The 26,431-nt window shown below is 27.0% G+C and overlaps 2 protein-coding genes across 4 annotated transcripts; both read right to left on the reverse strand.

The window, feature by feature from the left end:
- On the reverse strand, positions 1 to 12,598 carry pr (6-pyruvoyl tetrahydrobiopterin synthase purple). Of its 3 annotated transcripts, none has more exons than XM_087165856.1 (7): positions 12,580 to 12,598; positions 12,360 to 12,484; positions 9,071 to 9,150; positions 8,946 to 8,968; positions 5,210 to 5,266; positions 3,008 to 3,078; positions 1 to 221 (listed from the first exon to the last, which is right to left on the reverse strand). In XM_087165856.1, the coding sequence occupies exons 2-7, from the start codon at positions 12,422 to 12,424 to the stop codon at positions 89 to 91; spliced, it is 429 nt and encodes a 142-aa protein (XP_087021982.1). In that variant the 5' UTR covers positions 12,425 to 12,484; positions 12,580 to 12,598; the 3' UTR covers positions 1 to 88. The 3 variants fall into 3 exon arrangements, with proteins under 3 accessions (XP_087021982.1, XP_087021981.1, XP_087021979.1); XM_087165855.1 differs by having other exon boundaries at positions 8,946 to 8,998; XM_087165853.1 differs by lacking the exon at positions 12,580 to 12,598 and adding an exon at positions 12,532 to 12,552 and having other exon boundaries at positions 8,946 to 8,998.
- A 4,035-nt stretch (positions 12,599 to 16,633) lies between these two features.
- On the reverse strand, positions 16,634 to 21,299 carry LOC107446480 (uncharacterized). The gene has a single exon (XM_016061151.4). It carries the CDS (start codon positions 20,137 to 20,139, stop codon positions 18,850 to 18,852), a length of 1,290 nt encoding a protein of 429 aa, XP_015916637.3. The 5' UTR covers positions 20,140 to 21,299; the 3' UTR covers positions 16,634 to 18,849.
- Between the last annotated feature and the right edge of the window lie 5,132 nt (positions 21,300 to 26,431).

A 26,431-nucleotide genomic window follows, 5' to 3' on the forward strand; every position in this document is an offset into this window, starting at 1 on the left:
TTTAAATGAAATACAATTTTAATAAAAGCCAGTTTTAAATCAACATTTTTTATAAAATATAAATATAACGAGATTAAGAACAGTTACTTCATGAATCGAATTGGCCGTAAAATTTTACAACATTTTTATCTGTTTCATGGATTTTTACACAATGAAGCATTCCAGGTGGTAAATGCTTTGATAACTGCTTCCATATGAAAACACACAGATTTTCAGTTGTACTGTAAAAGAATTACAAAGTTATCATTAAACACAAAAATCACTTGATAACAATGTCAGGGCCTCCACTGGTGACAAAAATAAACCAGCTAGAAAGCGATTTTGCTAGAACAGCTAATTTTATAAAAGGCGCCTATTCTAAAAAAAAATTGCTCTTAATATTTTTAAATATGATTGGAATAGTAGAGTCATGAATCTTGCCCACTAGAAAGTGATTACTCAAATTCGAAATTCAAGTGTTATATATTTTAAATATAGGAATTCTGAAAACCATGTGGAAATGGTTTGGAAAAATAATAAGTGAAAAAAGAAAGCTTACAGTAAATACTGGTATCTGAGAAAACCGTAGATAACTGGCAAGAAAACAACATGGACTGTTGATTGAATTGGTGCATTAAGACTCTCTAAAGAAAATAATCAAATATGAAAATTCAAACTTGAAAAACACATGTATCATCTACTATAATACAATTCTTAACACGATATGTATTGTTATAATTCATATTTCATGATATTCCAATTATAATTATAAAATTTGAATAATTTTAAACTGAAGTTTCAGTTTTTTAAAATAAAATATATCAAATTTCTTAAATAAAAAATTACATTTAAATAATAAATTTCATTTTTTTTAATTGGAAAAAAAAATAAATTAAGAACCTGAATGGAGGCAGAAACTTGAGCTCCGAATAATCATTTTTCAATTCCTCTGTTTCTCGATGTAATCAAACAAGTCTTGTTGTTTATTAAATTTGCTTTCTTGTACTTTCATTAGTCAGATTTCAATAACGTTTTTATTTTGAATAATAATTTGCATCACACAATATATAGATATTTTTTTTAAATTCATTTATGATTAGATTATAAAAAAACACATTTAGGGCAGTTTTTACAGAACACTGTATATTCTCTATTTTCTTAGACTTCTTTTTGTGTGATATTTTTTATTATAAGAGAACACTATTTGGATGACTATTATTTATATCTGAGAGTACTATCTATATATATATTTCTCTTACACGGCGACAAAAAAAACTTCATTACAACTCCCCGAATGGCAACGCTAGAAAATCGATCAATGATTGCTGCTAAAAATGTCACATGCCAAATCTAGCTGAGATGGCTCAACATATAGCGCTTTTAAAAACGAAAACTGAAATAACCAGAGAGAGCATAAGCTAGACAGAACTGAGTAGTCTTTGTCGATAGATCTCTATTTTAGTATTTTGTCGAAAGCGCTTTTTTTCACGAATTTATTTGACGATTTTTTATTTATATCGCGAATTTATTTGTTTTACTAGAATTTATTTGTTTAGGTTTTTCCATTGCAATTCACTTATTTCAATTCTTAATAGACTTAATTATAGCCAAAATTTTTATCTTTTTAAAGAGATATCAGTTTTAAAAAATGTTATCTTAACATTTTATACTATAGCACATTTCTAATAAGTTTAACCAATTACATGTCATTTATTTGAATTCAAATTTATTTTAATGACTTAGTATTTATTAAAAAGATGTAATTTTTTTTTTCAAAAAAAGTTTTTATATTGCAAGGATTTGAATTCTTAGAATTTTGTGCTTTTGCAATGTACCTAAGTCAGTAGCGAGTGAAGCGAGCCCGGTTTGCGAAGCGAGCCCGGTTTGCGAAGCAAACCATATAAGATTGAGATGCAATTTTCGGGGGTTAGCGAACAGGGGGCGCAGCCCACTAGTATATACACAGTCAATTCGCTATAACTCCACGTACGATAACTCGAATATTACTATAACTCGATTTTTTTTATGAGGTGCCAACCCTTTTATCTTCAATTTCATGTTAATTATTCTCGATTACTTGAATTTTACTCCCTTTAACTCGATTTTTTTTGGATCTTTTAAAGCAAGAAAAAAACCTAGGAGCTGATATCTTGCCCCTTCCTTTGCAACACACACACAATGTCATTCGCACTCTTCATGGAGAAGCTAAAGCTGACCCTCTTGAAGTATGTGAACAGTGGTTAAATGAAACGTTACCAAATTTACTTTAAGGATACGGTTAAAATGATGTTTTCAATATTGATGAAATGGGTTTATTTTTTAAATGTCTTCCAAATAAGACTATGTTATGGATGAAAACTGCTCAGGGGGTAAAATGAACAAGGAACGTTTGACTGTCCTAGATGGAGGAAATGCGTCTGGGACAGAGAAATTGCCCTTACTTGTTATCGGAAAATACCGAAATCCTCGATGTTTCAAGAATGTAAAAACGTATCCTTTGGATTACAAGTCTTACAAAAAGTTTTGGATGACATCAGATTTATTTGAAGACTATGTAAGAAAATTGGATCGGAAATTCTTCACTAAAAAAAGAAAAGTGATACTCTTTATGATAAATGCACAGCGCAAAGTGATCAACCTAATTTGAAAGCAGTAAACTTGCAGTTTCACACAACAGCAAAGTTGCAGCCCATGGATCATGGTATCATAAAGTGCTTCAAAAAGTCTTATTGTAAATGGCTTGACAGAAAAATGATGTTAAATATTGTAAGCATTCAGAAGATTTGTAATTAATAAGCATTAATTAAATAATCCGACAATATTTTGAAAGTCCAAAACCGAAACTAACGGTAAGTCGAGCTTCCGATATGTCGAAGTTTTTCGGCAGTCTTGTCAGTTTCGAGTTATCGCGAATTCACTGTATATATATGTGTGTATATATAGCTTGTGGGCTACTAAAATAACTATTTTAAAATACTAACTTCAGTGAAGGCCCTGTAATATTCTTATTTAATAAATGAAAAAGTACCTCACAACATTCTCAAAATATGGAACATCCAAATCTAAATTTTTATGATCCAATGGCTCTATTACATAAATCTGTAAATAAAAAAATTACTGTATCAAAGGAATTCATTTTTTTTTTTAATTGAAATTATTGAGTGAGTTTTAAAAAAAATGCACAAGAAGTTTTAAACAATGTTACTATCTAAAAAAAAGGTTATGGTAAAATATATGATTATCATTTCACTTTAAAAATTTTAATATATGTAGTTAAGTAGATAAGGAATGATATTTAAAGATTATCCGAATTTACGTTGCATTGTTAACATTATTTTACTTACTATTTGTAGTACATTTTTATAAGTAATACAGTTCTTATCACAATAAAAAATAGATAATAATTTACTTGCACTGGAGGAAGAAAAACATATTTAATCACATTAATCTATTTTCTTTAAACTAAAAGTTCAGCTTAAAAGTATCGTATTATGTCAGCAAAATTAATTTATTTTATGTACCTATTATTAATACTGCATAATAATGTCGTTATTTTGTGTCTTTTCATCCTATTAATCAGATTCAGTATAATGCTATATAAAAGTTCAACATTACTATTAACACACATGTGCAATCCTGCTTTAAGATGTATTTTTAATTATGGGGCTTTTAACAGCATTGATATCCTTGATATTATAAAGATCTGAAAGCAGAGAGTCGCCAATAATGCTCCTATCTGCTATTTCTTATAATTTATCACAGAATAAGTGCATCCATAAACAAATAATTACTTGCACAATTTCACAGGTTTAAAAACTAAGTTTTTCTTAGCTTGAAAGAAGTAAAATAAAAGGAATATTCCAAGGAAAAGAATAGTTAGCAAAAAATGCAGTCAAAGATATTAAAGCATATGTTTTGGATTTCAAAATAACTTCTGGGTCAACAAAATTGTCAACATAATTAAGGTGTCCCAGCTTAAGAAAAAGGAACTCTTTGTAATGCTAAATCTAATGCTGTTTGTTTTATTAAAAAGGTATAATAGATATAAAATTAAATAATTAGAAATCTATGAAAGATCATATCAAGTTAGAACATCTCTTTAAGAAAATTATATAAAATTTAAAAAATTAAGACCATTTTTGAAACTAGAACTAATCCAAATTCTATTTAGAATTAAAACTTTTTAAAAGTATATATTGATCTGAAATTCAAGCTTTTCAATTCTATTCTTTCAGTTGCTACTGTTATTATTTATTTCTCATTTTTTAACATACAATTTTTAAACACATAGCCAATTTCCCCACACTGTATTTTGCCTTCCTCAATGCTTTTTTTTAAATATTGCATACTGCACTAAAAAAGCGGCGATTATGACAGTAGTAATAGCGAAGATAAAATGTTTACCTTCTCAACTAGATCTGAAAATTAAAAGATTCTTAAATCAAAACTTAAAATAGTCATGTTAAGAAAATCTATTAACTAAAATAAAAAATTTATATAATTAACAGAAAAATATTGGACAATTCATATCCAATTTTTTTTATAATAAATTAAGCTAAGATTTTCTATGAACTGATTCTCAAAAAGACTTACTTTTAACAGAAAACAAAAAATCACAATCTTTTATGAAATGCTGGTTTTAAAATCAGCCATATATAGTTTTAAATGTAAATGTTGCAACTTCTTGAAAGTTCTATGTCTAGTTTTAAAGAAAGACAACTAGCTGATCTGCAATTTAAATATATCTGTAGTATCAGATTCTATCTAAGCAGTGTAGAAAAGTGTTATTTCAAATTTTGAAGTCATAACTGTAAATAAATTCAAGCACATGCTTTAAAACTATATTTACAAAAAATAATAGGTATCCATGGAAAGTTGAAGAAAAAAAATCTCTTTGAGATTCAGATAACTATCGATATCGGATTAAGCGAGTGTTCCTCTTTTTTACCTAACAACTTATACATGAGGGGAAAAGAAATCAGAATATTCCTAATACTCCCAATAAAAATATTCTGAAAAAATATTCCTAATTTGAGATGCTTATTGAAATGGATGAACTGTCTGTAAAATAAAGTTTGATAGATAGCAACACAGAAAATTTTTTAACAAACTTTAAACATAAAATATATAATTATGAAACATAAATAGACTTATTACACTAAAATAAAATCACTAGTTAAATAATAAATACTTGAAAAGTAACAATTTGAAACAAATAAAAAATATTTACTTTCATAATGTTTTTTAGATCTTCAATATTAATAACCATGCCAGTAACTTTATCCACCTATAAATAAATAAATAAAAATTAAGTCTTATTACAATTTTAATCTATCAAATATTGATTAAAAAGACAGCAAGAACTTAACGAATTAAGATTGATTAGGAGAAGAGAAAAATAAAATTTTCCCATTGCGCAAATAATCAACATTTAAAAAAAACAGAAAAGGGAAAAAATAAATAACTTTTTCTTTAGGAGTTCAATTTTTTATAAAATGCGACATTTTATCTTCTATTAAAATAAATTAGTAAAGTAATTGTAACTACTTAATAACACTCATATTTAGAGTGGGAAACATAAATTTTCTGGGTGGTCATATGTTTTTAACATAACTTAATTCATTGTAATCAAAATTACAAGGACAGAAATGGTGATAGGTGTTTGTTATATCGACGATCTACCAACATATACAAGAAAAAATGAGAGATTGATCTACATTATTCATGTCATAAAAGTTGAGGTTACTATGAAAAGCATAATTAGGCATGTTGAAAGATAAATGCAATAATTTCAAATGAATTTGAAACATATGAAAAACAATTTGTAAATGCATTATTAAATTTTTTTTTTCATCAAAAGGAAATTTAAAAAAAAAAAAAAAACAAGTTAAACTTATAAAATTTATATGAATGATGTAGAGCAACAAAAAAACAAGTTATCCTAGATTACAATTTTATGTAGAATTACATCATACTTTTGAATAATTTCACATAGAGAAATATACAGTAGACTCCCTACTACTCTGTCTCTGGTGTAAGAATAGGATGTATAACAAGAAAGCCAGATGGAAAGGAGTTCTACTACCTACCCCTTCTTCCGCATAAATAAAAACTCATTACAGATTTTTAGACAAATATTATTGTCCAAAGTGAAAACTGATTAATCCAAGGACATATACTATTTATTAAAAAAATACACAAAACTACTGCCACTAGCTATACTTTTAACAGCTCTAAAGCAATAGTTTTTGCGGACACCCCAGATTTCAGAAGATCTCTCTAACAGAGTGAAAGCTTATAACATTTTGAATTTTTATTTTCTCTACCAACCATGCCAATTTTAAAAAATGCCCAGCTCCAAAGTTTGTTATTTTTACTAAGTAAGATAGTATGGAGGAGAAGATAATCAGGTATGCAAAGAGGCATTTTAGAAATTTATTTTTTACAATTCCTTGCTTTGTTCAAAAGAATACAAGGACCACAGTGGCTTCTAGAAATTTTCAGAATTCAGACACTTTGTTCTGAAATACATTTAATAGAACTAAATGCATAATAAATAAAGCAAAAAGATCTTTTGTAATTTAAACAACAAAAAGGCAAAATTTTTTAAATCCTTAAAATATCAGATGATTAAAAAAAAAAATTTTTGAGTTTTAGAAATAAAATTGCATTCAGAATAAACTTGTTATGCCACCTGTCACTGCTGCTTAACACAAATAATAAAATGTGAAAAGCCTTTGTTTGTTAAATTATGAATGATGAAAGAAAACAAAGTTTAAGGAAGGGAAGAAAAAAACAGCAAAGAGTAAAGAAATAGTTAAAATTCAAGCATAATTGAATCAGTTAACATTGTGCATATGTGAAAGTTCATTGATAGAAATTAATATTGACTAATAGCATACATATTTTAAAAAATTTTTATAATTAGATCAATCATGGAAAAGTGAATTCATACCAGTTACATAATTCATCAATGAGACTTAACAGAGATTAATATTCACTATTAGTAGTTTTCATCTAAGTTTTTTTTCTTCCTCCATTCATCTTTTTAATTGTGAAAGATAAATGATTCAACATTTTTTTTTTCATGCAAAAAAAAGATTAAAATTTTTTCCAGTAAACTATAATAAAATATCATCTTTAAGTAGTACCAAGAACAATAGCTCTTGCCGCTTTATAAAATAGATCTTTTATTTATTTATAAAATAGTTCTAAAAATTTGTAAAAAAATATAGATATAAGTAATTTGCTGCTATTATATATATATCAGGTATTTGCTACTATTATATATATATCAGGTATTTACTGAGTCCAAAACAATTTTATAAATATATATTTAAAATTTAATTAAAAATTTGTGCAACATATTTTGCATAGTGAAAAAAATTTAGTATGAATTCCTATTTCTAGTTGCAGCTGAAATTTTTTTTCCTTAATTTTAATTTAATTTAGATAGAAATGACACTTACCATCTTTTTAGTTTTGAGGATATAAATCACTTTAAATTAAGTTTTTTCTTTATTTTTTTAATTTTAACAAATTTAAAGTTCTATTTTGTATGACTATGGACTTGATAATTTATCTTGCAAATTTGCATATTGCCACTTGCTATTTACATATTAAATTTCAGATGAACATGTGCTTTACCTATTACTTTTTAATTAACTTTTAATAAATGCTACAAAACATTTATTTTTATGTATGAAAAATTATGAAGATATTTTTTTTCTAAAATTTAATTCAAGAGTATTAATAGAAAAACCATTCAGACAAATGTATTAGTGATATAGTAAAAGCAATCCACCTATTTTAACATATTAATAAAAAATCTATTCATAAATTATCTATATTGTATTCTGAATCACTCATTTGTCACAAAATATTAATTAGATGTAATGCTTAAATCTTGGTTCAAACAAAATTTAACACTATTTATGAAAAAGTATTAAAAGTTTTGCATTCAATATCACGTGAAAAAAATTTTCAATTTTACAATTTTTAAATTTTCTTTTATTGGTCATTATTTGTCATAGATTAGGTGCGCAAATTATGGTAAGTGGTTTTATATATATATTGCAACAAAAAATTTACATAAATTATTTCATAACTATGTTCTGAGAAGCTTTTAAAAAATTCCATCAATTAAGAACAATTGTTTCAAAAACAATGCCATTTAGAGAAGAATTTTCTTAAATTAAACAAAAAGAAAAGAATGAAAACCCCTCATAATAATCTGATAGGTTTTTAAACATGTCATAAAGGAAGCAATGTACTGTTAAATCTTCATAATAATTTTATCAATAAGAATATTAATTTTGCAAACTAAAATGACAAAAAAGTGAAGGATGAAGGAAAACTAACATTCATATAAGACAAAAATAAAGTTAGACAAAAATTAGTTTAGATAAAAGTAAAAATTATTAAAAAAGCATAAGTCATGTAACAAAAATCATAAATATTTAGAACAAGAATTGAGTAAATAAAGTTGAAACTATAAATAAAAACCATACATAATGACAAATTTAATGAAAGTCATAGGATAATTTTGGTACTATGATGAAACACCTTCATTAATGTTAAAGCACAGCATTTATTTTGTGTCTGATCACTGTAAAAGGGGCAGAATTATATTAGGATTGAAACAACGATAAATCTGATTGCATAACATTATTTATGTTTTTCTTTATTTTTAAACAGCACAAAAAAAAAGTTTATTTGGAAGTTAATGAGCAGCAAAACTAATCATATCAATTATCACAAAATCAACTTCAATTTAAAGTATAAAATTGAAATGTGATATACTATAAGGAATTGTTAAAAATATAATTAGATACTAATCGATATTAGACAAAATTATAATGAAACTACAAAAAAAATTTAATAAAAGTTACATTTATTTCTAACATTTTATTTCATAATAAGTTTAAAATATACATCATCATTAAGATTTCAATTTATGTACTTACCTTTCCTTTCACTGTGACTTCAACTAAAAATAAAAATTTTTGAAACATTTTATCTTTTAAAATTTTAAAGAAATTGGTTAATAGTCCTAATTTTCAATTTTAACACTTAACTATTAAAATTTTACCTTTATAATTATGTCCATGTCCATTAGGATTGTTGCATTTTCCAAACAAGGATTTGTTTCCCTCAGAACTTAAATCTTTGCTATAAAACAAGATATCTTTCTTAATTCATGTATATTAAGATCATATAGTTAAAAGAAAAATATGATTAATTATTGTTTTTAAATAACAAGTATATAAACAAACAAAATAAAATAATAACAAGTATTATAAACAATAACAAAATAAAAACTTCATCTTACTTATTTAGACTATGATGAAAAAAATTTTCAATCGCCAAAATTTCAAAAGTACTCATGAAATTCTTAAAAAATTTGGAAACATAATTGATATTTTACAAGCACTTTAAATGTTGCTATAGGGTTGAAATGCTAGATATAAAATTTAAAAAATTAATTTCAGCTCTAGATATTAAATAACAAAAATTAATCTCAACTCTGGATATAAAATAACAATAATTAATTTTAAGCATATATTGTTACTCCAAAATTTAGTACTTGTCTATTTTCAAACAGACAACTTTATACAATTACTAGCAGATATACATCATTCAATGTAATGAATTAGTGACATTATTTTTTAATAATGCACAATCAACAAAATAAAATGAAAACAATTATGTCAAATAATTTTTAATCATTGAAAGTTCATTCCATATTAAAATGCTATTTTAAGTGAATGGAAGATCTGCTTAAAATACATTAAGCAATTTATGAACCCAATAACCTATTTCTTTTGGATAGGCATACTTTTATTGAAACAAATTTGGTTGCTTTCTCTTGAAATATTGGCTTAAATGTTGGCCTACAATTTAAAAATGCAACATCCTAGAATTCTACTGAAACTAGTCAATAGATTTTATTTAAAATTTAACAGTTAAAATTACAGGCTTTTTTTAAATTTTTTTTTTAACTATGAAAGAACTTTATTTTAAAACATATTTATTTTATTAATATAAAAGGAAATTATTTATTTAGATGGAATACTGTTTCAAACTTTGTAGCCCTAGCAACATCTAAACAGTTCCTTATTTTACTGTGTACCAAACATTGAGAACATTTGTTCTAATAATGCAACTGCATGTAACAGTTTAGTAATAACAAGGACAATTTCATCAATATCTTTTGATAGGCATAACCACTAAAATAATGGGAAAATGTCAGTATATTTTAGTTTTTCTAATTCTTCATAAGTTAAATGTTTAATGTTTCAGCAGTGGGTATTGCTGTTGTTTCCTTTTTGCTCAGCAATCCTATCGATTTCATCAAACATATAGGGAAAGAATGGGGCTAGATTCGTCTAGTAATTTATAATTTTGGTCACTAATTCAGGGTTCAGCCAACGCTATTGTTCTTCTATAGTTAAAGAGTCTTTTTGAAGCATGGGTCCTCAATATTTGCCAAAAAGTGGGCATTTGTCATGACTATTTGATATCATTATACTTCATAGCTTTCTGAATTTTGTTTTTTAATTACCATATCATTCGATAAAATAAAAAAAAGTAGATCAGAAAATTACATAAATATTGAAAGTTATAATTTATTTATAGTTTATATAATTGAAGTTTATAGTTGAAAAGTAAAAGAAATAACAAAAAACTTTAAGATTTTTTATTTTTTAGGTAAAGGCAGAAAACCACTGGTAAGACTATTATTGGACTGTTACTGGACAAAAAATAAGATTGATTCTGTTGTTCATCTTAAGCACTTTAGAAGGGTGACACGCCTTACATGCCCTTTGGTTGTTATAAATATGCCCTCTTTATAAAAATAAGTTGTCATCCTTTAAAAACATTGCCGTTTTATTTTATTTTTTTGATGAAAAGTTTGCTTTTCTGTTGCAATGAAAAGTCCCTTTCTTGTTTATTTAGTTATTGAAAATTATTTAACTTTATTTCTTAATTTCATTCCTTCACTTATGTAAGATTTCTTTTTATGTTAACTAGTTATATAGTTAAATTTTGCATGGTATTAGATCCCAGAGAAATTCATATCCTTTATTTAGGGGGTATATTATTAAGTTTTTTAGTGATTTTAAATTTTACCATTATTTCTTAATAAATATGTTTTATTTAAAAATGCACATTAAAATATTTATTTTCTTATAATTTTAATTTAAAATATAAAAAAGGATTTCAAGTTGCTTATAAATAAATCCTTTTTTTTTTTAGTTTATTTATTTATTTGGCTATTGGAAGCCATCGGCTGGGGGTTCGAATCCCGGTCTGGGCATGGATGTTAATCGTCCTTTTGTGCTGCCCTCTGTTATGTGTGTGAATGTGGCCCACCCTATAAACAGGTTTGTGGCAGTGTGGCGTGGGCAATGTTGCTCACCTCCGTGACTTTGGTTCACAGGTGCCCACTGGGTAACACTAAATGAGTAACAATTCCGGCATCTTCATAGGCAAATATTCAAATTCAGTGCCTGCCATTTGAAGAAAAAAAACTATTTTTCAAAACTTCAAATTTTTTTGTTATTTTGATAATGGGTGAGAATTAGGTACTTTATGAAATATACACATAAAATAATATAAGAAGGTAATCAAAAAACTGAAGATCAAATTAAAATTAATAAAATTGATTCACATTTCAATAAATTTTAATATTAGTAAGTGAGTGTCCCTTCAAAACTCAAAATTCGCTTTTCTGTGAAGAAGCACCCTGCATTATTTATTCCTAGGAAAAGCTCTGCATTTTCAATTAATTTAAAATATTAAAAAACATAGGAAATTTTAAAAAATTTACGCTTCACACATATTTTTTTCCTTAAATGTTTCAAACACGCTTAAAACAAGTGTTTTAGAAGTAAATACCATTGAAGTTAAGCTAAGTCGCACATTCACCCTAGCAGTGCCCCTTCCAGACTTAATTTGCAATGATCAATGGCTCACAAGCCTGGATTGTTAAGTGTTATTAAAACCAACAATATATATCATCAAACTAACAATATATTTTGTTAGAATAAAAGTCATAAGTATCAAAAATAAAATAATGAACATAGAATATTTAAAATGTTTTAAGCGTCATAACTCTTTAAAATTAGGTGACAATATATTTAAATTGCAAAAATTACTCGTGAAATTATTGTTAGAGAATCTATACAGTTAAAAGCTTCACTAAAGAAATTTCCAGTCTTTTTTTTAACAACTACGCACACAGCTGGAGTAAAATTTAAATGAATAAAAATAATTCCAACAAGTGTACTGACTAGAAATTAAAGACCTTAAAACTTTCGGCCCCCAAAAAAACACGGTAAAAAATGCATATTTTAATAAAATAATTAATCATAAACCTGTGTAATCTATGAGCAGAACTAATTGACTCAATTCGTGTAATATAAACAACAGGATCAGACATTATAGATTAAATGCTTTGATTTTTGTTTCACGCTTCGAGAAAATCTTGAGCAGATTTAGCCTAAAGAGGGGGGAAAGAAAAAGAATTCCTTTAACCACAGGTTTAACAATGGAATACTATACTAGTAATCTTAATAATTTTGATTGAAACTTTACTTTTGAATAATCAATACGAACGCTTCCGGTTACTTATTTCTGCTTCTCAAAGGATTCTATTTAAAAAAAATCTAGTTTTCAAATAGATAATATTATAAATTAATAACTTTAACTTCAGTTTGAAACTTTCTTCAGATCAAAATGAAAATGGTCCATCGATAAAAACTGAAAACGGCGATAAGCTGAGTTCTTTACCCATCCATGGCATCTCTTTCTCTAGTAAAATTTAGTAAGTTTCGATCTTGATTTTGAAAATTATTTTCAAAAAATTATGTTGAGAACAATGTGACAAAAAATATATTACGAGAGTCCTGCTGATATTTAAAAATAAATTATAAACAAACCAAAATAAAAAAGCGTTGGGAAAAATTAAAACATCGGCGTCGTTTTCATCAAATGGCATTACTATGAAACATATTTCTAAAAACTCTAAAATAATTTTTCTCATAAAAATGAACTGCGTTATTAATTCCAGGACGAAATTTTGTTTCGTAGATGAGAGTTAGTACTTGGGAATTGGATTTTGTGAAATTGGATTTTGATAATAAAAAATTGGAATTTTTTTAGAAAAATTTGAATTTAAGATTTAGCTTTTGCGAGCTAAGATTTGAAGATTTAGATTTTTAAATGGGATTTCAAAATTGAGATTTGGGAACTGGAGTTTTGGATCGGTTTTATTAAAAATTTGACTTTGAATCTGAGGATGAACTTGAGAATAAGGAAATGAATTTAAAGAATTAAAATTTGGAATATGGGTTCCTAGAATTGCGATCTGTGTTTTATGATTTAGGAAATGCTACTTGGTATCTGAGATATAATTTTTCGAAGGCAGTGGCTTGCCAACTGGGGGGGGGGCAGTCGCCCCCTCTGAAATTTAAGTGAGAGGACGAAATAATATGTTTCGCTCCTCCTCAAATTTAAACATTATTTTAGTCTTGAAGTAATTGAGAGGGCGAATAATGCACTTCACACCTTCTGAAATTAAGACATCCCATTAAGTCAAGACAAGTTTAAAAGAAGGAATTCAAAAGGATTCCAAAATTCAAGAGGATTTCAAAAATAAAACTTTATTTTTCTCTGAAACTTAATTGAAATTCAAATTATGTGTTTCGCCTCTTCTGAAATTTAGAAATTCACAAAAATAAAATCAAGTTAACTTGACAAAAATTAGATATAGAGAAGGAAAAAAAATTTCCAACTTTGAATCGATTTTTCAAGTAGAAAACTTAATTTTCCTCTGAAATTAAAGTAAGGATGCAAATAATGTGCTTCGCCCCTTTTGAAATTTAGACATTCATTAAAATAAAGTCAACTTGAATTGCAATTTTAGAAAGAAAAAAACTTTTTTTTCAACTTTGAAATTATTTTTGAATTAGAAAACCATATTTTCTTCTAAAATTTAATTGAGGGAGCGAATAATGTGCTTCGTTCTTTCAGAAATTTAAACATTTAGGAAAATGAAGTCAAGTTAAAGTTGTAATTTCAGATAAAAAAAAGGTTTTTTTCCTACCTTGAAGTTATTTCCGAAATCGGAAACTTGATTTTACTTTAATAATTGAGGGGGCAAATAATGTGCTTCTCTCCGTCTGGAATTTAGGCACTCGTGAAAATAACGTTAAATTAAAAATAAAAAGTTATTTTAGAGAAGAAAAAAAAAATTCTTAACTTCGAAGATATTTTTAAAACCAATCACCTAATTTTCTTCGGAAATTTAATTAAGGGGGCGAATAATGAACTTCGCCCCTTCTGAAATTCAGACATTCGCGAAAATAAAATCAAGTTAAAATGAAGTTATTTTTGAAATTGAAAACCATGTTTTATTCTGAAATTGAATAGAGGGGGCGAATAATATGCTTCACCCCCCTTTTGAAATTTAGGCATCCGCGAAGACAAAGTCAAATTAAAAAAAAAAAAGTTATTTTAAAAAGAAAAAAAAAATTTTTTCAACTTTAAAGTTATTTTTCAAATTGAAAATCTTATTTTCTTCTGAAATTTAATTGAGGGACGAATAATGTGTTTCATCCCTTCTAAAATTTAGACATTCACTAAAATAGAATCAAGTAAAATTTGAAATAGAGAGAAAAAAAAATCTTTTTTTTTTCCAACTTTGAAGCGATTTTCCAAGTTGAAAACTTTATTTTCCTCTAAAATTGAAGTAAAGGAGTAAATAATGTGCTTCGCCTCTTCTGAAATTTAGACATTCTGTAACATTAAATCAACTTTGAAGTTATTTTTGATGTTGTAAACCTTATTTTCATCTTAAATTTCATTGAGGGAGTGAATAATGTGCTTCGCTCCTTCTGAAAGTTAGGCATTTGCGAAAATAAAGTCAAGTTAAATTGGTAATTTTGGAAAGAAAAAAAAATTTTTTTTTCTGCTTTTGCATATTTTCAAAATTAAAAGCCTTATTTTCCTCAGAAATTTAATTGAGGAGTTAATTACGTGCTCACTCCTTCTGATATTTAGACATTCATAAAAATGAAGTTAAATTATTATTTTTAGAAGAAAAAAAAACTTTTTTCCAACTTTTAAAACTTTATTTTCACAAAGCGAACACTTTTTATTTTACATATGATAACTTTCTATATAGTTAAAAGAAAGAAACATTTTTAAAAACAAAATACACCCCAAAAAACGCACTAAAACAAATCAAATGTTTAGAAAACTAAAAAAAATTCTTCTCCTTCAGCCTTCCCTGGAAAAAGTAATAAAATGCACTCTTCACTGATAAAAATTTGTTCCAAAGTCTCCCTTGATTTTCGACCCCTTGGCCTCCCGCAAAGAATATCCTTAGTTAAATTCCTCATAAACAGTCACCTCATTTTACACTTTGGGAAAAAGTCTTTCCCTCTTAAATAGCCTTTATCATTTTTATGGCCCTGGGCTCCTTTGTTCTCTTTTTAAAATGTCAGATATGGACAGAACCATGTTTTATTTGGATATCTCTCTTGATAATAAATTGTTTCAAGAAAGCAATTATCTAAATTTTCTAAGAAAACAGATGTTTTAAGCTAAGGGATCTGAACTGGGGAAAATCTGGTTGACATTTTCTCTGGCCATTTTGTGATGAGACATTCTCTTAGAAAAATATTCATAAACGTTCCGTTAAATTTCCATTTTTTTTTTTTTTTTGGCTCTTTTAATTGTATTATTTAAATTATCTATTTTAACTTAAAGCTTGATATTTTGTTTAATTGCTTTAATGAAGATTTTTTTTCTTCATCAGTTTGATAAATTATTTACAACATAAAAATAATTTAAACTTTTTAATATAAATCGTACTATAAATAATTCTCATTCTCAATAAAGTTTTTCTTCGAATAACTGGAAAACATAAAATAGGTTTCGAAGGAGGTAAGCTAATATTTTCATTAAATCATTTAATACTTTTGCAACTGTGTATTTATTAACTGTTAGAATTGTTTTTTTTTATAATTGTTCGAATAATAATTGTTTCTATTATGTTCGCATATCAAGTTAATTTATATAGTGCCTTAGTTCCTGATTTTACCGTTTATTGTTTGTGTATAAATTTTTTTATTAGTTTATAATTATGAATATAACATTTTTTTTTTAAATTGTAAAGCGAGTTTTCGAATTTTTTTAAACAACTTTGCTTTTATTCAAGAATGAAATGCAAGCTTCTATTCAAACAGGAAATGAAACTTTTATTTTTATTTAAAAAAAATCCCATTTGGTTCAATAAAAAAAAACTTTTTTAATTAAATAAAAAAAAAACTATTAACATTGTTTCATTTAAAATAAGTCATAAATTATTTCATTTTGAATAAATCATGGTTTTTCAGTTAATGAAGAATAATAAATAAAATTCTTTGAAATAAAAAATTTGTTTCTGTATTTACGAGGATTCTTTGTGCTTTTAAGAGGGACATTCTAATATCTATTCTTAATCAGCATTATCTTTATTTGATTAAAATTAATTTCAAGTCTTTTGCTTTCATTGTAGTTCAAATACTTAAAAACAATAAATATATAAAAATGACCGATGAACTGTTAATTCTAAAAGCATGAAAATAATATGATTGAGAATGCATTGTATGAACTCTGAAACTTTACTGATTTTTTAAATTTACCATTTTATTCTTTACTTTTATAATAACCACATTATATAGAACAGAGCTGAAACACCAAATTCGTTACACAATTTCTTTCTTTCTCTTATTTAAAATGAACCATATAAAAAAACCTTTATACACCAACAATAATTTATATAATCATGATAATTTTTATCATAATACAAAAAATTAACTACAGTTTAGATTTTGAACAACAAAAATGTCAAAAAAATATTCTTAAAGAAAAGTTTCATTAAAAGTTTCCATAAGATTTTATTATTCTCTGTAATAAAAACAGTTTTAATTGGACAAAAAACATATTTTTAAGAATGTGGTAATTTGTTTCCGTAACACTTGGAGAAAAAAAGGTTTTCGCCGTAGTTTTTTTAATCAAAATCTTAGAAGATAATCAAAATCATTATTTTGTGCTAATTAACTTTTTTTTAAAAATTTTCATGAATAATTTTTCTGAATTTAATGTAATAATTTTTTAAAATTTTAATAGAATACTGTTGATAGAGAATAAAATATTAATCTGATCATCAGTATTAAAATTTATCATTTCTGTTTATTTATCAATTGAATAATTTTATTTTCCGTTTCAAACATAACAATTTCAATTTAAATCCAGAGAAATAAAACTGAAACAAGATGAGAAAACACTACAAGTAAAACTACATAAATTTTTTTTTTTTTTTTTGCCTCTTTTTTTTATTTTATTTTTCACTTTAAAATCCGAAGAAAATAAAATTCATTGTCAAAACAAGCCATTAAAAAAAAAATTTTAGGAAAAAAAGTTTCATGATTTTTTCTTATATTGCTTTGGAATATTAAAAAAAATAGTCTTGCATCATGATTGTTTTGTCATATATGATTACATGACAATATGAATACATAGATTTTCCTCTCATTCTGATCAGAAGATTCAGTAAGCAGACTATTAAAAAATGGATCTTTTTTAAAATATAGCTATATTTTTAGGACCCTGTATTTACTGAAGTAATTTTTTAAGACATAGCATATGTGCCTATAAAAAAACCTATAATTTTATTCATTTTTCGTAACACGTGTAGAAAATTTTTAGATTTGAAACTAACAAATAATTTTTTAAATTTTATCAGTTTGTCTTGAAAGACCTACCTAAAGATATATCATTAACCGGATTCAAAATGTTTTCTTAAATTGATATTATATGATTGTCATAATAAGTAGGAGAAAAGGGGGGATGCTGAGAACAGGGGGGGGGCAAGAGTGGCCAACATGAATTTAAAAAAATTTCCGTCAAATTTCCTCTGAAATATTGTTTATAATTAATGCATTCAGTGTAAGTTTCTCATCTGATAATTAAATTATTGGATCTCTTAAAATGAAAAGCCATGCCTTAAGTTCCACTTGTCCATGCAGTTCCCTGACAATTTTGAGAAAACTCAAGTGAAATATTAATTGTAATAACAGTTCTTTTCGAGGACATAAACAAAAAATGGTCCCAATAGTTTAGTCAGAAAAACAGTCTAAAGTCCTTTTATGTCAATTTCACTTTTGTCATGATAAGTACTTTGCTAGATCTCGAGAGCTTTTGTCTTCCTGTGAAGTATCATGACATACAATCCATTTGCTTTTAAGTTTTTAAGGTATAGCTAAATAGGCAAAAAGTGAAATTAAAATTGATGATCCTGACTATTTAACGTCAAATTGGGACCATATTTTTCAAATTGCAACCCTTAATTTGAATCAGAAACAATATATTTTAATAGTGAAATATGCAGGCATTAAGCATGAAAAGAATACAATGGTTTGCTTCCAAACAAAAAGGAGTTAACGATTCAGAAGCCAGAAAGGCTAACATTCAGACGATAGTCAGTAAAATCACTATTTCTCACATTTCTAAGCCCCATGATATTGAATACCAGCTCTGTCCAACTGAATTACAAATTTAAAAAATTGGTACCTTACTTTTAATTAGTAGTAGTTGCTCTGGACAAATTCGCAAACAGTTAAAATAGTTATCTATGAAACTTCATGAACAGGTTTATTTATCAGGTTATACAATTCTTATGAACATTATATTATACTTATAAACAGGTTATACTAGCATTTAAACATTATGTGAATAAACTTACAAAAAATAAAGTTAGTCAGTAGTATGAACAGAAAAGTGAGCATAAAATTCCTTTACAGAGATAAACTTTAAGAGTTAACTACAAGATTCAGGTTTCTCACTAGTATGAACACGAAAATGCTTAGTCAGACAAATTCTATGTGAAAAACTCTTATTACATATACTACAAGAATAAGGTTTCTCACCAGTGTGAACACGATTGTGTATAGTTAGAGTATTTTTTAATGAAAAACTCTTATTACATATACTGCAGGAAAAAGGTTTCTCACCAGTGTGAACGATATTGTGTTTATTCAGAAGACTCCGACGTGAAAAATTCTTATTACATATACTACAAGAATAAGGTTTCTCATTGGTATGAACATAACAGTGTTTAGTCAGAGAACTTCGATGTGAAAAACTCTTATTACATATACTACAAGAATAAGGTTTCTCCCCAGTATGAACACGATAATGCTGAGTCAGATGATTTCTTTCTGAAAAATTCTTATGACATATATTACATAGATGAGGCTTCAAACCAGTATGAACATGACTGTGTCTAGTCAGACTACTTCTTTGTGAAAAACTCTTATAACATACACTACAGGAAAAAGGTTTCTCACCAGTGTGAACACGACTGTGTTTAGTCAATTGTCGTCTTTGTAAAAAACTCTTGTTGCATATACTACAAGAATAAGGTTTCTCACCAGTATGAAAATAACTGTGTTTAGTCAAATCACTTAATTTTGAAAAACTCTTATTACATATATTACAGGAAAAACATTTCTCACCAGTGTGAACACGATTGTGCATAGTTAGAGTATTTCTTAGTGAAAAACTCTTATTACATATACTACAGGAAAAAGGTTTCTCACCAGTGTGAACACGACTGTGTTCAGTCAGATAAAATCGGCTTGAAAAACTTTGGGTACATATAATACAGAAAAAAGGTTTCTCACCAGTATGAACATAACTGTGATTAGTCAGATATCTTCTCTGTGGAAAACTTTTATTACATATATTACAGGAAAAAGGTTTATCACCAGTGTGAACACGATTGTGTTTAGTCAATTGACTTCTTCGTATAAAACTCTTGTTACATATACTACAAGAATAAGGTTTCTCATTTGTATGAATATGACTGTGTCTAGTCAGATGACCTCTTTTTGAAAAACTCTTATCACATATGCTACAGGAAAAAGGTTTCTCACCAGTGTGAACACGATTGTGTATAGTCAGATCACTTCTTTGTATAAAACTCTTGTTACATATACTACAAGAATAAGGTTTCTCATACGTATGAACATGACTGTGTCTTATCAGATTACCTCTTTGTGAAAAACTTCTATTACATATATTACAGGAAAAAGGTTTCTCACCCATTTGAACATGAGAGTGTTTAGTTGTGTCACTTCTATGGGAAAAACTGTTATTGCATATGCTACAAGAATGAGGCTTCACACTGTATTCAGTCACACTATTTCTTTGTAAAAAACTCTTATTATGTATATTACAAGAGTCAAGTTATCAACCAGTATCAGTCCGACTGCCGGTTAGTTAGATTACTTTCTATGAAAAACTCTTATTAGATGCTATACAAGAATAAGTATTCTTGTATCGCCAACATGAATGGTCAACTAATACTTAGAAATATTAGTCTCAGTTCATTTCATAACCCTTTGTGTATAAAGGTGTGCCTTTAAATAAAATTGTTGTAACCAATTAAAGTTGAAAATAATGTCACAGAAATGTAATAATTACTTATGCTTCAAATTGTAAATTTATCAGAACAATTAAATTTTAAAAACAAACTAATAAATATTTTATAAGAAATATGATTTTCTGAATAACAAGTATAGAAACTAAGGCTAGAAATTGATCTTGAAACTAATTTTGTTAAGCAGAGAATAAAGAAAAGGCAACAGAAATATTTAAATTATTATACTTAAAAATCATAACTGGAGTATCATTTAAAATGCTTTACAATAATCTATATTTTATTCTTGGTAAATGGTAAAACTTGCTTAGATTATTTAGTCTAGCATTCAAAACAAATTTTAAGGCTGTAACTATATGTTTTGGCTATCATATGACTAAGATTAACATAAAAAGTAACCTTAAGAAACTAATAATGTAAGGAATGCTTAATGATAGTGACTTAAGGCAAAAATTAAATTACACGCTATAGATTGAAACTTAGATTTTTCAACAAATATTTTGTATATATGCTCAGAGATACATAATTTTCAAATTAGTTTGGACAAAAAATTTAGATAATATGCCTCATAAAAATTTAATCATCCTAACCTATTACTATTGTTAGTTGCTTAACAGGCTAACAAAATAAATTTTTATGTTAGTCTAAACACTGCTCAAACAAGACAAATATTGCTCAAATAGCATATTTCATAAGTAACAAACTTTTCACATAAACATTATGAAGAGATTTTCTGAGACTGTAAATTTAGACACTTTTTGCAGAAAAAACTTTTGCACCAAAGATTTAAATGCATAATCATGAGTACAAGAAAATTCTAAATAATATTTACAAGGATAATTTCTGTCTTTAGACTTATAATGAAGGTTCCCAAATGAGTGAAGATAATTGTGCCATACGAACAAGATCTGTAAATGGTAAACAGTTTACAGAAATTAAGCTTTTACATTATTTTAAAACACTTTTTGCCATTTATTGCTTTGAAGTATTTTCCTTCATAGATTGCCAATGTCTTTTCAACAAAACTAGTGTAAGTATCTTAGTGCAAAAAACTAAAATCAATGAATTTATTTCCCAAATATTAAAGCGAGAATTTCTATTTAACTTGATAAACGATATACAAATTTAGAGCACATTTTTCCATATTCGAATAACGAATTTCCTAACTCATCCACACCAATGCTTGGATTGTTCAGATTGACTAGGGTGCGAGTGATGTATAGAGAGACGAGATCTTTTTTTCAGCTTATAGCTTTCTATATTCATTAAGAAGGCTTTGTTTGAGGCTAAACAGATAGCAGAAACGATACAATTAATGGCTGACTTTATGGGCGATCGCAACGCTCAAATACGCCATCTGGGGAGAAAACCGGATCCATCCCTTACGAAAAAAATCGAGATATAAATGAGGTATAAACGAAGTATATTCTAAACGTATAAAGGAGAGGTTGTAATTTAATACATCTGTGGAAAGGTAGATATTTAGTACTTTAAGATGTTTTACTTTCAACCTTAGGTTATTTCTTATCAACCTTAAGTATATTTTTTTTACACTTCTGGAAGCATTTGTTCAACAACACTTCAGGTTATCATAAATCAACCTCAGGTGCATTTTGTTCTACCTCAGATAATTATTTTTCAACCTCAAGTATATAATTTTATGCTTGTAGAGGTATTTGTTTATCAATCTGTGGTGCGTCATTTTACACTTCAGGTTAATATAAATATATCTCAGGTGTATTTTTTAATACTTGGAGAGGTAAATTTTTACTAACGTGAAGTGTATTATATTCGACATCAGGAAATTATTTTTCAACCTCTGGTATCTAATTTTTATGCGTGTAGAGGTATGCATTTTTCAACCTATGGTGTGTCATTTTACACTTCAGGTTACTATAAATCAACCTCAGGTGTATTTTGTTCAACCCCAAGTAACTATTTTTCAACCTCATGTATTTAATTTTATGCTCGTAGAGGTATGTATTTTTCAACCTACGGTTTGTCATTTTACACTTCAGGATTCAGGTAACTATAAATCAACCTCAAGTGTATTTTTTGACCTTGGAAAGGTTATTTTTTATTAACGCCATGTGTTATTTCATAACCTCAAGTATATATTTTTGTATTTTTAGAAGTATTAATTTATCAACCTAAGATGCGACATTTCACACTTCAGGCTTATGTAGCTCAACCTAAAGCTATTTTTTTAGTACTTACGAAGATAATAATTCCCAAACGTGGGGTGTTATACGGACCACCTAGTTTATTATTTTTTAACCTCTCTCTATAAAAAATATAATAAATATAAAGATATTATATGAAGAATAATGCATATCATTACATTTTTTCACTAGTGGAGATCTTCATTTATCAACCTGAAGTTTTTAAGATTAAACCCTCGACAGTAATTGCTTCTTTTGTTAAGCTATAAATGAAAGTTTCAAATGCATAATTCTTCTGTAATTTTCATTGATTGACATTTTGAAATAACACTTATCCAAATTCTACAGTTAGGAAAAATTATTCATGGGAACTCATATTTTTAGAAGATAGTAGTCTAACGCAGTGGCGTAGCGAGGGGTGGGCAAGGGGGGGCATCATGCCCCGGGCGCTACTCACAAAGGGGCGCCAAATGGTCCACAAAACAAAAAATTGCTGGATAATTTTTTTTTTATTATAGTTAATTTCTGGAAAATATATTTTAAATTAGTGCCAGTGTAATATAATAAATGTTACATAATTCATAAATATTATTCATAATATTTAATTCATATTAAATATTATATTAAATTCATATTCATATTAAATATATTTCAATATTTAATTCACGTCCTTGCCATCGCGCTCTGCTTGGAATAAAAATGAAATGTTATTAAATGTTATTAATGAGTTTAATGTCAGCATAAATTATATTGTATATTTCATTATGTTACTACCTTTCAAGCTCAAGACATTCTTGATAAGTAATAAATCAAATAAGATTACTTACTACATCTACTCGACGATTCTATTATTAAGTGAATAGAGTATGAAAAAATTTGTCAACAGAAAAATTTGTTGTTCTCATATTTGTCACCACAGATTCAAAATGAATTCATTCATCTTCTGGCATCTACAGTTCGAAATCAACTAATAAACGATATCAAAAGAAATAAATATTATGGACTTTTGTTTGATTCAACTCCTGATATCTCTCATCGAGAACAAATGTCCCAAGTTGCTAGGTATGCATATGCTGATTTTATCAATAAAAAAGTTTCCATCAAAGAATCTTTTTTGAGTTTTATTGAAATACATGCTAAAGATGCAGCCTCGATCGAAAATACAATTTTAGAGAAATTAAATTACGATGAAATTTCAATAACTGCAGATCACAATGTTACGATTATGCTGCTGTGATGGCAGGTCACACATCTGAAACGCGATGGAGCGCCAAAATACAAGCGGTTATCGTTATCATCTGTGGGCTTAGAGAATATATAAGAACTAATAGAAAAATTAGCAGAGCACACTACCACTACAAGTGACAACAGAAGTGAAGCTACAATTCTGTTGCAAAATATACTAACCTATAGTTTTATAACTTTAGCTCATTTCTGGTATGAAATTTTAAGAAGGATTGATCGTGTGCAGCTCAGATTACAAGATCCTAGAATGAATTTCAGAGAAGTGTTCCATGATCTCGAATCATTAGCAACTGAACTAGCCGAAATTTGAGACAAGCTCTGTAAAGAGGCAATAGAAAAAGCTGAGTCTCTTTGTGAAAAATAGGATATGGATAGAACAATACGTGCCTGGAGAATTGGCTATGGTGGTCTTTCCGCAGAAAGTGAAATTTCTCGCGTTATGAAAAGCACTCTTGATCGTCTCCAACAAGAAATGTGTACACGATTAAGTGACCTTAATTTCAAATTTGGATTTCTACTAGACGTTGAAAATTTATTAAACAAGAATAATGTTGATAACGACCTTGAAAAAAAATTGTGAAAATCTGGATGAATTTTATAATACAGATTTCAATGTAATAGAACTTTTTATCAAAATATGTGACAGCAAAATGTTACTCCGCAGTAGAAAAGAAATTAAACCTAAAACTCCATTAGAATTTCTTACTTTTATAATCAATCTCGAAGATGTTTTTCCAAATCTGAGAGCGGAATTTCAAATACTCCTGACTATCTCAGTATCAATTGCCAGCTGCGAACGTTCATTCAGCAAATTAAAATTAATTTTGACAGATCGCCTAAGTGACCTAGCATTTTTAAGTGTGGAAAGAGAAAAATTTTAAATGATCAATTTTGATGATATTATTGATACATTTGCTTCATCAAAAGCACGAAAAATTTAGACATAGTAATAAGTTTTATTAATGTATTATAATCTTATGATTATTAAATATATGTATCTCCTTACAGATAATAAATATTTACTTTTTTATTGTTTTAAAACTGCGTGTTTTTAAAATATTTCTCTATAAATATGTAAAATAAATTATAAGTATCTTTTGAACTAATTCTAGATGATCATATACATTTCAAAATCTAGTCTTGTTCTCTCAACTACATTTTTTGTCTCTATTTAAAGCCTAGCTTGAATCTATGACTTTATTTATTTTACGTTATTTATTTATTAATTTGCGAGTATATTTTACATATAATATTATATGGTTTTCAAATGGGGGGGGGGCGCTAAAAGGGTATTGTGCCCCGGGCGCGAGTTAAGCTCGCTACGCCACTGAGTCTAAGGTACTTCAATTTTCAAAGCTATCAGTAAAACTGCAAATTTAAATAATCATCCACCTGAATTTCAAATTACTTTTATTTAAAACTAAAATTTCAGTTTTTTACAAACCAACAAAATTATTTTGAATACTGTTTCTGTCTACCTGTTGAAGCTTGGAAGTATTGGAGCCTAAAAGAAAAAATATATGAATTATTAAGAAAGTCATATTTACAATAATAATGCAGGTTTTAAAATATTAGAAATTGTTTTTTTCGTGATTTAAATTAACTGGATGAAATTAATTTTCCTTTTCAGGTAAATGGTATTCCTCTTCTGCCATTTCCATTCAATCCTCGTAGCTAAAAAGCGTACCAGGTACCACAGCCACAAAATAAAGTACACTGAAGGAAGTACTATGATTAACAACATTTACAGAAATTCAAATATATAATTCCAATCTTATGAAATTTTAACACTTTTTATTTTCCTATACATCTGGTTTTATTATGCTTACTTGTAAGTTTGATAATTAGATTTCCTTTCTTTTTTCTTACAAATCTTTAAGCTTAGTAAACCTAGTCTATATTTTTAAACCCTTTGTCAGACTTCATGAAACTAATAGTGTTTTTATAAATTTTTGACGCTGATTCTGAAAGGGACTTCCATTATTGTTAATCACATCAGAGTTTCTTAAAAAATAGTTATTTTAATATTTTTTAATCAATGTAATCCAGAATCAACGATCGTTTAATAAATTAAAATTTTAAAGTTATGAACCAATTTTTATTCTTTTTTTTACACTCAATCGAATAGAACTAATAACAAGCTGATAAGAAGCATTTATTTTACAGTTGTGAGCAATTTTATGAGAGGAAAAAGTCTAAGAGAGAATGATTTGAAATAATACTTTTAAAAGAAGTTGAGCATAATATCTCTTGTAAAACTTATAATACCGAGCAGGATGAAACAAATAATTAGTAGTTACAAACATTTGTTTAAATGTAAGAACACATCCCATAGGATGAGATTCAAAAAAATGCATATAACTTTCAACAATAAATGTTGCATTTGATTTTTATTCAATTCAGTATTAAAATTGAATAAGAAATAATACTGACTTATTTCTAAAAAATTTAAGATTTCCGAAATTCGCTGATTTTTGAAGTAGTGAACCACAAGCAGCTGCACAAAAATGTTAATTACCTTGAAACAAATTGTCATATAAACTTGAAATCG

This window comes from Parasteatoda tepidariorum, chromosome 6 (assembly GCF_982258835.1).
Source record: "Parasteatoda tepidariorum strain Cologne lab strain chromosome 6, Ptep-v5.0, whole genome shotgun sequence".
NCBI classification, from domain to species: domain Eukaryota; kingdom Metazoa; phylum Arthropoda; class Arachnida; order Araneae; family Theridiidae; genus Parasteatoda; species Parasteatoda tepidariorum.